General features: G+C 43.3%; 1 protein-coding gene across 6 annotated transcripts in view; it reads right to left on the bottom strand.

Annotated features, from left to right (window-relative positions):
• Nucleotides 1-1,295: 1,295 nt before the first annotated feature.
• LOC134626127 (voltage-dependent T-type calcium channel subunit alpha-1I-like) overlaps nt 1,296-11,882 on the bottom strand; it is a 116,973-nt gene continuing 106,386 nt past the window's right edge. For 3 of the 6 annotated variants that reach the window (XM_063471656.1, XM_063471659.2, XM_063471655.1), the window contains exons 32-35: nt 11,059-11,196; nt 8,633-8,816; nt 8,013-8,146; nt 1,296-7,765 (exon numbers count right to left, since the gene is read on the bottom strand). In XM_063471656.1, coding sequence (XP_063327726.1) covers nt 7,040-7,765; nt 8,013-8,146; nt 8,633-8,816; nt 11,059-11,196 — 1,182 coding nt within the window. In that variant the 3' untranslated portion in view covers nt 1,296-7,039. The remainder of the gene's footprint in view (nt 7,766-8,012; nt 8,147-8,632; nt 8,817-11,058; nt 11,197-11,882) is intronic. The other 3 variants (XM_063471653.1, XM_063471658.1, XM_063471654.1) reach the window with 2 other exon arrangements.

Raw genomic sequence — 11,882 nt, 5'->3', positions numbered from 1 at the left:
CAGCTGTCACAGCTTCTCTTTCTCGGCTAATGGCTTTAAGTTGCAGAGAAAAAGTGAAAGAAGCAGGGAGAAGAGAGTGAGCGGGGGGAAATGGTGTCTGTGAAGGGATAAGATTCAGGCATTAGCAGTGACAAGTCAGCTACCTTGCAGGCTCCTGTTGGGTGGAACCATAGGCTGCATTTAAACATAGCTGCTGGGATGTCACCCATTGGTTTGTGAAGCCCAATTTGAAGTCTCAGTCATTGGATTTTGGAAACTATAAAAGTTTTTTGGGGGGAGCCAGAAATGACCTTGCTAATATAAGGTTTGAAAAACTGTTCTAATTAGTGCTAAATAAAAATAAAACACAGGCTTTTCTTACACTTAAATGCACAGAAAACCATATTAGGTAAAATGAAAATCCATATTACATTTTCCAAATTCTCCAAAAGGCACCACAAGCATGGCTGACAAGCCCCTTTTAGTGGTCCAAATTAGCAGATGTAAAGCCTCATAGACAGCTCCTAGAGATTTCTCACACAATGTCATGGGCACATTAAGAGTTGTCTGCATTGGACGTGATGCAACCACAAGGGACGAACCGGTCATATTTAGCCAGCTAGCTGGTCAGTCATCTCTGGAGGGCGCTGGTTGATTTGGAAGCTAGAATTTTGTCGTGGTCACCTGTCGTTTCTGCATAAGACAGCCGACTTGTCTGCAAAAACTTTCCAACTACTTGCTGAGCTGTAGTAAAACTTGAAAAAATGGTGAGGCCAGCGTAGACCTTCAAAGTAAAAGCTGTGCTTTATCCAGCACATTTCAAAAAGAACAAATTTTACTTCAAAGGTGAGTGGTCTCTGTTTCCAGTTTCTCTAGTGCTTGGAGAGTAGTTTCCAGGTGTCTGTAGACACATCAGTGTGTTCCATGTAATCGTCGAATAGCAGGAGTAATCTGTAAGTAAAGCAACTGAAGGACAATTTTTAAAAACTGGTTGGGGAATACACATTTTCAACTAGCAACCAATGGTTGCCAAGAGGAGTTTGGCCAGTCTGTAGGCCGGGGACTTTAATAATCAACCTCCAGCAACCAGTTGCCAACAAGTGGGGTTGCAGACTCTCTAGACCCATGTGACTTCGACCTTATTAACTTCAAAATGGCAGATGAGTTGACATAGCCTGGTTAGCGGTCACATATCTGCAAAACCTCAACGGGCTACAATGCTTTTAGTCTCAGTGGCCAAACTCCAAACTTAAAAAATGTTTGAAAAGGGGTAAATTAGCTATAGAGATCAAACTATTTTTGTAAACACATTAAATTCAGCTGTAAATGTGGACATTTACAGCCCCTTTAAGCAAGCCTTCAGTTTTTGGCAAAACCCTTCAGTTACTAGGGGTGTGACACACACAAGCACTGATGCAAATTATGTAAAAGTTCATAAAGGCCAGAGAGCTGCCTATTTGAATTAGAGCAGATAGGGAAAAGCGTTGCTACTGTGCCTGTTTAATTCATCCTCTGAAGTCACAGAGAGACGAGCTGGGAAAGAGAAGACAGAGAAAAGAGTGGGCACAAACAACAAAGAGACACTCAAATGAGACAAAGAAAACCTAAGAACCAGTTTAGATTTCTGAAAGTTTAAATATTGTCTGGAGATTGATAGCTTTTTTCTTCTCATCTTACACATTCAGCTCATTTTACTGCCACTTTATTCATCGTTTTATTGTGCCACCTTCACAACCTGCCTTTATCTGACTTTCTCCCTCGAGCCTGTGATGCAATCAGTGGGTTTGGACAACTCCCATGGGCAGTTAGCCTTGACAGCTGACAGGGGCTGGTTTCAATGCCTGCCCCTGATGTGTGTGCACACACGCCTGCATGTGCGTGTGTCAGGAAAGACTCAGGTGTGGACTGAGAGTAAAGGATTCAGTGGCTGATGTGATTAGAGAGATGAAAAAAGAGAGAAGTAAGGGAAGTGGACTTCATTTTTACAGTAATAATCCCATACAGCTGCATCAGGAAATGGAATGGCATTCATTTATCATCATTTGCCGAACCTTCAAAGGGAAGAAAAAATTTCTCTGCAACATTTTCTGTCTTTTCTTTTCAGGTAGAAATGCCCACACTGCTCTCTAACCCATCAGTTTGACTTCTCTCACGACAGCAGCTTGTGGTCCATGTTAGTCCCCTAAAAACAGGAGTTAGGTCATCTCCTTGCACATCAAAAACATTCTGCTGGCTTACGTGACTCATTAAGTGACAGAGCATTAAAAACACAACCTAATTGACTTGCTTTTTTTTTTTTTTTTGGAATGAAAGGCTTCACACTTCCCTCCTGGGGTAAAAGCAAAAAAAAAATCTGCAGTTTGAAAACAAGTTGGATGTTGTCAAAAGTCTGTTGTTCCTCCCCTTCTTCCTCCCTCCTGCCCAGAGAAAAACTCAGTAATGAGACACATCTTTGTGGATCTTGTTTATCAGTTTGACAAAACTTGGGGGTAAAGATTCCTTTGATGGCACGCCGTTTCTCTCAATTTTTTCGACTACCTTCTGACCTAACGTCTTTGGCAGACAAATTTTAGAAAGATGAGAAAAGTTTTTTTTCCCCTATTTTTTGAAAAGAACCCCTCACAACCCACTTTAATACATTTCATCCAAGACACTGAAAACAGCTCGACTGAGGTGTTTGGAGCATTTTTTTCTCATCAGACATACTGTAAATAAAACAAGAGCGAGCTTTGACAGTCTGAAAATCTCCCTTCCACACAGTGTTCTCATGCTGCACAGAAGTACAGTGAAGTAAAGCAGTAGGTTTCTAGGTGTGGTGAACATTTTGTCTTTCATTTTTGTTTTTTTTAACCAAACGAGGCCTGATGTGTCAGGGGACTTGTGCGTTGCCATGGGAAATAATCAATCAAATAAGCACACCAGTCCCCCAAAGGCATGGATATTGACCTTTGGAGTTAATGTTGCAAGAGGCTACTTGCACTCATCTGGCATTGGAAGGAAGCCAGACAAAAAGCTGCAAAAATTCCAGATGACAGGACCTGGAGATAACCAAAGCAATGACACTACCACTTGCACACTTACAGTTGCATCCACACATAGTCTTGGAGACTCGTGCACTTTTGCCACTCGCCACACAAACACACACACACACCTCCACTCTCCTGCGGTGACATTTGAAGGACAGGGGCCTGGAGGGAGAACAGGTTTTGAGAGGTTAGATGAGGTGGAGGGGCTGGCTGGTTGAGGGTGTGAGGTAAACAACACCTCTGAGTTCAGCGTGCATGCTTAATGTGCTCTCTCGCGCTGACGGCTCCGCTGGGCAAGACTGCCGATGACAAGCTGTCTGGAGAAGTCTCCTACTCCTGCACCATCTCACTACCTCGGTCTCTCGCGCTGTCTGTTAGCTTTACTCTGTCCAGCTGTCCATGTCGGGTGCAGACAGCTTTTGGTGCAGTCTTGTTGGCTTTGTCTTCCCTGCCTGACACAATCCAACCTCTTTACTCCTGGCTGTCATACCACAAGCTTAATAATTTAAATGTGGAAAAAAACAAAAAACAAAACACAGGCATAAAAATGAAGACTGGATGTGTGTGATTTTTTTACATAAAATGTAATATTTTATCATTTTATAATTTGTGTTGGAGGAGAAACATTTTTTTTTTTGTGACTGATTCTCCAGTGGTCTCATAGCAGCAGTCATAAACATCGGGGCATTCCCTTCACCTTTGTACAGTTTTATGAAATGCATACTAACGATATATTCATGGTCACTGGCAGCAATGCACACATGCAGATCAAAATACAAAGATATGTACAAACGTGAAGTGTACACTCTTAAGGTGTGTTCAGACTGAAGGTGAAGCAAATTTTTAAGAGACGGACATGACTGCATACAATACAGAGTGTACAGGGGGACGCAGGCTTGATCAAGGCAGCTTGGACTGGAGCAAAAAAACACGTTAGGAAAGATGTGTGCTTTTGCTGAACCTTTGTACTCATAAATATAAAAGGAGACAAGGGGGGGGGGGTCTTGAACATCAGTCTAAGTGAGAGCTGTAGCACACACACAGTGCATGAAGGCACACTCTGCTGACGCACAAATTTGGTGCACTGTTCTGCTTGTTGTATCTAACGTCCGACGCCTGTAGTGTGTGAGCGCACAGTGCACAAAACACTCAAGCCGTCAAACTTGTGCGAATAAAGCAAGGCGAGAATTTGCTTCGCTTTCTGTCTGAGCACAGCTTTACAGCTATCTTTAAATTTTAAACTAGTGGTTTTTACCCCCCGACCTGAGTTCGTTAACCTCATTTACTCATGTTATCCAATTGGAGCCCATCTCTCTAGCGACTCGTTTTGGAGAGGGCAGAGGTGCTATCCGACCAGTTGGAAGTTTAGACGTGCAGAAGCAAAAACAGACAAAAATGAGTACTGTTGTAATCCGAGGAGATAAAAATCACATTGACATCATTTACTCAGGGCATACACATAGAACATTTATTGCTGTGTAGTCAGGCTTTAACCTTTGATGCCATATTCACTGACACAAGGATTTGTCTCAGAAAGATAAGAGGATATATCTTTAATGCTAAAACAGCCCTTGGTTGCTTTGTGTTTTTTCCCTCTTCGACCTTTAACCCCGCCAGCTATCCTCACTGACAAACAGGACATTTCAGGAAAAAGGCAAACACTTTACCTGAAGTCACAAACGCACATGCACACACAGTCCCTCACACAGACACACGCGCACACGCAAATGCCTCACTCGTTAATACCCAACACCATATGCTAAAACATAGTCATCAAAGTGATTTTGCATGATAAAAAAGGTCAAACCCTCAGATTTTCTCACATCACCTCATTCCTCTTGAGAAATGGAAAAAAACAAAATAAGGTAATGATCGAAACGCCAGGGATAAAACAGTCTACCTCTTAGAAATCAGGCTTAAAGATGAACGTCTCCTTTTTGGATGGAGCAGTTAATCAAGTGGTGGAAGCCAAAAAGACGCCAAGTCTCGTTCCGCTCTTACAGTTTCAGCTTTTCGCATCAAACCACCGTGCATGAAAAGGTTGCTACAACATACTGTATGTGTGAAAAGATGGGGGGGGGGGGGGGGGCTGAGTGCATCACGGTGTCGTTTCAAGAATAAGCATACTGTATTGCAATCCCAGAATCATGCTTAAGGAACACTAATGTGCCCGTAATCGATATGTTATGGTGTGACGCTCAAATTAAAGCTTTCATAGAGATGGTGTACACTGTTTGTGTGGTTTTTTTTGTTGTTGTTTTTTTAGCATAGGAGACTAAAAGCAAACAAAGTTCCCTTTTGTGCAGGGAATGTCCGTGAGCTAGACAGTCCCCATGTGGTGAGTGAGTATGGCTGTTCCCACCTCTGGTTGTCCTCTGAGACTCCAACATCTAGAAAAATCAAATCGTGAGGAACCAGCGTTCCCAAAGAGAAATGTGCTGGAGGGAACAATCACTTCAGCGCACAGAGTTTGTTTGAAATTTTTTGCTTCGTTGTTTTATACACTGTCCACACCTTAGAAAAATGTTAGAAAACTTGGAAGCCACTGGCAGACCAAAAAAAGTCCTAGACAACAAAGTCAAAGACACTGCATGGGTTAAATTAAATCGGGACAAATTAACGGCAACACTTGCACGTGCCTATTCTCTTTTCTACAAAAATAGTGGAATAGAAATCACATGGTTATCACCCAACATTGACATCTCAATACACTTCTGTATATAGTTAAAAATCTTGGTTAAATGCAATCCCATCATGCAGTCAAGGACCCTTGCAACACTTTTGTGTGTGTGTGGTTTCTTTTTTTTTTGTCCATTCGCTTTAAATCCTTAAACATAGTGAGAGGAAGTGGGGTCAAAAAAGGTGTGTGCTTGAAGTCTCACTTGAGCGAGGGAGCTGCAAACCACATTTTCCAGTGCAGGCGTAGCTGGTCCGCTCACACGACACTGTTTCTCCTGGCCGCGTCTGTGAAGCTCCATCCAACCTAGCTCTCCGTTTTATACTATATTTCTTCATGTTCACGAGTGAGAGATGCTGGCAAGAGAAAGGAAAATAACCAATTTCACGAATCACTCCATGCACAGTTATACCTCCACAGTCTGTTAATTTATTTCCATTTCCCGGTGCCACTGAAGACCAAGCTGACAGACGTGCGAAACTTTTCCTCAGTTGATACCTCTCCCCCTGGTTTCAAAAACACAGAGGTGCGGTGCAGCGGTGAGAATGATTTAATTCATTGCCTTAGATACCTGAGGCGGTGCTCTCTCACACACACTCACACACACACAAACGTGAGCACACATTCCTGAACTTTCCTCCACCCTTCACATTTTACTCTGATCTCAGCAGAAGCGCCTGTGCCAGAGTGAGTAAGACCTGTTGTTTCCGTCTGCCAGAACAGATGGACATTAGATCCGCTTTCTGCTTTTCCAGCCAAACAAATGACCTGCCTTCTCCTTGCCCCAGTCTTTCTTCCGCCTTCATATATTCCACCATCACAAAGCCTCCGCCCGCGTATTTGCCACACTGCCTTGGAGACATAAGCGAATCAAAACACCCTCTGTTGGCATGGATTGCTATTTCTTGTTTGGTTACTTCTGTTTTTGCATTTTTAATCTCAGTGAACCCGAGCCATCAGGAGAAAGGAAATTACAGTCGAGCAACATGAAGATTCTTTGTTGTATCTTTGAGTTCAAACCCTTTTGTATCTCCTTCTGGGTTTGCTGTGTGATCAGAAGCTTCCATGGCCTCCCATACTGGTACAGCCTCCAAGTTGGTAGAAGCTCTTGGACCTTGAAAAGGCCACTTCCACACCAACAGACCATAACCAAAACCACTCCCATAGATAGCACAAAATAGGACATGGGCTTGTCACGAATGTATAGAAATGGGTTAAGGGGGCAAGATGAGGGTTTGGTTTTGGAATCGTGTGTCATCAGACCTTTCTCTCACTGATGAGGCAGAGAGAGCGAGAGGGATAGCAATGGGTTCAGATCCAAGGAATGGAGAGACAAACAAAAAGGAAACATTGGGTTTCATCTGTTTTTTCGACAAGGCCCTACTGTTGTTTGGCTTGAGCTCTTCCCCTTTAGTCCTTGATCTCCATCTCCTATTTCCCCTCTTCCTTCTCCTCTTCTTGTATCAACCCCAGTCCAGGGGTTGGCCAAAAAGCCTTGGGGGTCCATAAGCTCCAGACCCATAATCTCCCTACGACCCTCCCTGCTCCGGGAAGACAGCAGCATCCCCCCTTGGTCCAGGCTGCCTGTGCTGTTGCACTTCTTTACTGCTCCTCCTGGGTACACCAGGGAGCTGGGTGATAGCAGTGATGTCAGCGACAAGCTGCTAAGTGCCTCTGACAAGTGTTCACTGTTGCCTGCTTGGCTGGAGCCACAACCGCCAATAGACGATCCAATCCCTATGCCCAGGTCCTCATCTGAAGGGTCGATCGAGTCATCGCGGGTGTACCCAGGGCTGGTGCTGCCACGCCCGCTGCTCTGACTCCGCTGGTGACCCCTGGTGGCCAGAAGGGTTAAACCCGACGATGGGCTCGGTCTTGGTCTCAGGGTCTGGACTGGGGAAGAAATGGAGGTGGTGTCCTCAGGCAGAGGGAGAGGACACATAAGCGGCAATGGAGCTGATGACAGTGGAAAGTCTAAGTTCTGAGGTGGGGACACACTGAAGCTCAGTCCTTCTTCCAAGGTGGTCTGAAGGCTGCCTTCAGAGCTGCCTGTAGCGAGGGACGAATCACTGTGGGAGGGGTACTGAAGGAGATAAGAGACAGAGTAGAGAGAGATAATGAGCTCATCAATCCAACTCTCTTTTTCATTAAGACTTGTAACAGTACTGATTACAAGCCTGCCTTTATTATATTTACTTGATCATCATTTGTTAGTTAGCAATTACTGAAATACATTTCAACAGAACCTCGCAACTGTCTTTTTATGTTTCCACGTCAAACATCATCTAACTTATCGTAATCTATCTATTTGGTCCCTCGTCCCCTCTTACCTGTGTGCAGAGCTTCTTTCTATGGGCTCCAGGGGAGCGGAACGAAGCCCACGAGGCTCTGGAGGCTCGGGAGGCCAGCCTAAGGCCTCTTGACAAACGTAGGCTTCTACTGCGGGGAGGTACTGGGATGGCTGCTTAAGAGACCAGCAGAGGACATTACTAGTCAGTTCTTCCAACCAGATTTTATTTTAGGCTTAAGGATGTATTAAAAAGACAGATTTTATGTATAGAGGATGGTGACGTATTAATCTGTAGTCTGGGCCTGAATACACCCAATATGATGCCATCTGATGTAAAAACTAACTGTACATGTGCATATATAGAGCTAATCCTACTGCAGAGGTCAGTTTCTTCCTTAGACTCCCCCCTCATCACCTCTTATAGGCACATTTTGAGACTTACTGTACGTGGACTTCTCTTGTTTATCTATATAATTACTCGAATTGAATTTATTGCTTTGTTCTTTGATTGTCTAAGTGTTGTTTAACCAAACTGTGCAGCATTTTGTTGAAGCTGCCATTTAAGATTACAGCATTTTGTTTAAACTATATACACACACAGAGCAACAAGCAATTCATATTATTGTGCTTATGTGTTTGGTGCGCTGTGGATTTATTCACCTGGGCTGCACTGAGGTGAACAAACACGCGGTTCGTGTGTTTGCATTTCCATCTCCTGCAGTACGATCTCCATCTCAATGCCTGTGCTGAGGGCTCTGCATGGCTGGCTCTGCACCACAGTCTGAATCTGGTGACCTCCTCCTTCGACCTCCTCAGAGCTGGGAGAGTCACTGCTGCACTTTACCTATAAGACAGAAGACAACAAATATCCAGAACAGTGGATGCATTTTCCTTCATATCTAAATTAGACATATGGGCTCATTTTGTGATGCAAACTGCTGCGACCTGTTTTGGAAAAGCTTATATGATTAAGATGAGTAGATGATCATTAAGTTAGCATAAAATTTGCTTTAAACTCTCATTTCATCTCCAAAGCAATAATTAATCTAGAATTCATGTGATGTATTTTAAATTTAGGGGTCCTGGTTGAGACCAAGCACGACTGGAAATGAAAAAAAAAAAAAACAGCCACCAAGGTGCTGGGGAGATATTAAACATGGCCTCTGAGTCACATCATTCTCTTTGGCTTTTTATTGCAGTGCAATTCAAAGTGTGAGCATGAGCTCTTAATTGTTATGTTAATCCTATATTTCGTGACCTTAAATGTTTAGGTTTGAGAATCCCGAGCGTCCGCAAACAGGCCTCGATGGCTTGAAGTGAGTAGCAGGAGGAGGATGAAGGCGAGAGTTCAAAAATAAGCTGGTACACGTGTGAGAGTGGGTGTGCAGGAATGCTTTTGTGCTTTCATTAGTGTACTGTACCTCTGAGTCATTCAATCCGAGCCCCTGAACAGCCCCATTTCAGGTGATAGAAATCTCAAATAGCCTTATCAAGCATTCGCTTCTACCCCAGCACACACATCTCTTCAGATACCACCACCATAATTACTACTAGCCCTAACCCTAATGTTAAACAAGCTTTTAAGTAAAAATGGTGCGCTTTATATTGTAAGGGCTTGCTTTGGGTGCTCTGGCAGAGAGGTGACTTCCCTCAGTGTGACTGTGTAAAACGGATTTATTTATTTATTTGACACCAGATTTCTTTTAATCAAACAGCGCTGGGCAAATTAAAACCCTAACCTTACGTCCTTTGTCACCTTCTCTCTTTCCCTCTTTCCCTTCTTTTCTCATCTCCTTCCCTCTCCTCTAATGAGCACTGGTTCACAGCCATGCTTGGTGATGGCAGGCTTATCTAGCTCTCCAGAACCAAGGAGCATTACCCCATTACAGAGGAGGATATCTAGGATGGACGGATGATAAGGGATGGAGATAGTGAGGCTAGAGGGAGGTACAGAGCAGGTGTGCAATTACCAGAGGGGGAGCACTGTGAAAGGAGAAGCATAAAAGATAAAGTCTAAAGCAAGCGGTGGGTGGGTTCAAGAAAGGCAGGCATAGAGAGCCACCACGAATAGTGATTGAGGAGAGTTTGGTGGAAAGATTTATTCACGAGAAGGACTGTAGAGGATAGAGACTGTCGAATCTCCAAAGACAAGATAGTTACCCTAATACATGGAAAGAAAGTGATAAAGGCATCTTTGGAACCTAAAGGTTTATATCTGCAAATCGCGAGAGAGCCTAAAGCGCAGCCATGAAAATGATTTTATGAGGGTCATTTGTTTTGTGCTATCTGGAAGTAATAATAAAGAAATTTGCTGCGGGGTTGGAACAAAGTGCTAGTAAACTGCTGTATTTACGTCAAATATAAAGCAATTGGTGGAACCTATGGGCTCTTATCCAATGACCTAGCCTCTGGGGACAATGAGCGTTGATTTTGGGGCTTCTGATGCTTGCGTGTAACAAATACCAGGCCCGTGACGTCCTGCTCCATGTGTTGGTGATTGCTTACCACCCAACTATCAGTGGAGATAAATATAAAAAATTACAATAAAAAGATAACTTGTAAATTGTCTTTTGTCAGCCTGCTTTGTCAGCCAAAGTCTGATTGGTCAATACTAGCCTGACACAGTTTTCCTGTACTAAATGTTGTATCTTGTTGAATTTGTGGTGCAGTCTGTAGAATAACCATCCTCTCTTTCTGTTCGTCTTACTCACATGAAACTGGCTTAAACTTCTGTCTAGAGATGACAACCAAGTGTGCAGCACGGCAAAATGATATTTGGTAGTACTAATATCCTCCTAGTGACATTTAAGTGGGCGCTTACTCTGCGCACCTTTGTAACTCAGAGCTGTGTAAAGATGGCTCAATGTTGTAAATCAGAGCTAGTGTACAAAACCTTAGTGCCCCTAAAATGACAGGATTACTAGAGCTAGCTATCATTAAAAAAAACCCTAAACGTTCATACACTGACTTCTAGATTGGCCTAGCTGAAAATGAGCCTTCTTATGGACACACTGTAAAGCTGTAAAATCCACATTTACAGTGAAAATCTTTATGCTGTCTTTCCTGTTCACTCTGCTTATACCCACCTCGCCCTCTTGCGCCAGCAGCTGGTAGGCAGTATGCTCATCTAGGCTGAGGTCATCCGGCAGGGCAGGGGATGAGGACTTGTCCGAAAGTTGCTCTGACTTCAGGGAAGCCTGTTCAATCTCTGCCATCCTGATCTGCTGGAAAGAATATACTTCAGTTATCCATGCTTTTAAAGGCATAGGGAATAGGACCGGCAACTGTTTCAGACTTTCTACTTCATAAAACATGGTCTCATCAGTGCTCAGTAAAATTTTACGTGTTTAGCGCAAGGTTCATAGCAACCAGCCACGACTTCAGTGGCTTACATTTTGGTGGATATAGAAATGAAACTTTTAAAGGTTTAGTTTATTTTGATATCTATCTATATTATTTATATCTTGCATGATTTTTTGTTTTATGTTTTGTTAAAAGGCCAACATGAGCTACACAGACGAGTTCGATAAAACCTCCACCAAGCTGGTTCACCAGATGCTGACAATTCAAAGTTGCCAAAATGCCGTGGCGCCTGTCTGTAAAGAGAGGCAGGATGAGAGATTTCAAGAGAGCAGTGACATTACTTCATCATCATCAAGTGAACAATTGTTTTTTAGTGGCATGAATATATACGCAAATAAAGAGGCTGGATGGGAAGCTGGATGAGGCGGGTATCCATGCAACGTTTTCGTGTACGTGTCTGCGCCATCTTCATGTATATGCAAAAGAGAGTGAAGATGTTTATTTTTCCTATCAAGCGTGGTGATGTTAACAAAAAAGAAAACATTACCAAGCACACTGTTGTCACTCAGATGTGACAACAGTGTTACTTTCTCTTTTCTCTGCTCCA

Source organism: Pelmatolapia mariae, linkage group LG4 (genome assembly GCF_036321145.2).
Source record: "Pelmatolapia mariae isolate MD_Pm_ZW linkage group LG4, Pm_UMD_F_2, whole genome shotgun sequence".
Taxonomy (NCBI): Eukaryota; Metazoa; Chordata; class Actinopteri; order Cichliformes; family Cichlidae; genus Pelmatolapia; species Pelmatolapia mariae.
This window is presented reverse-complemented; position numbering and strand designations above follow the sequence as displayed.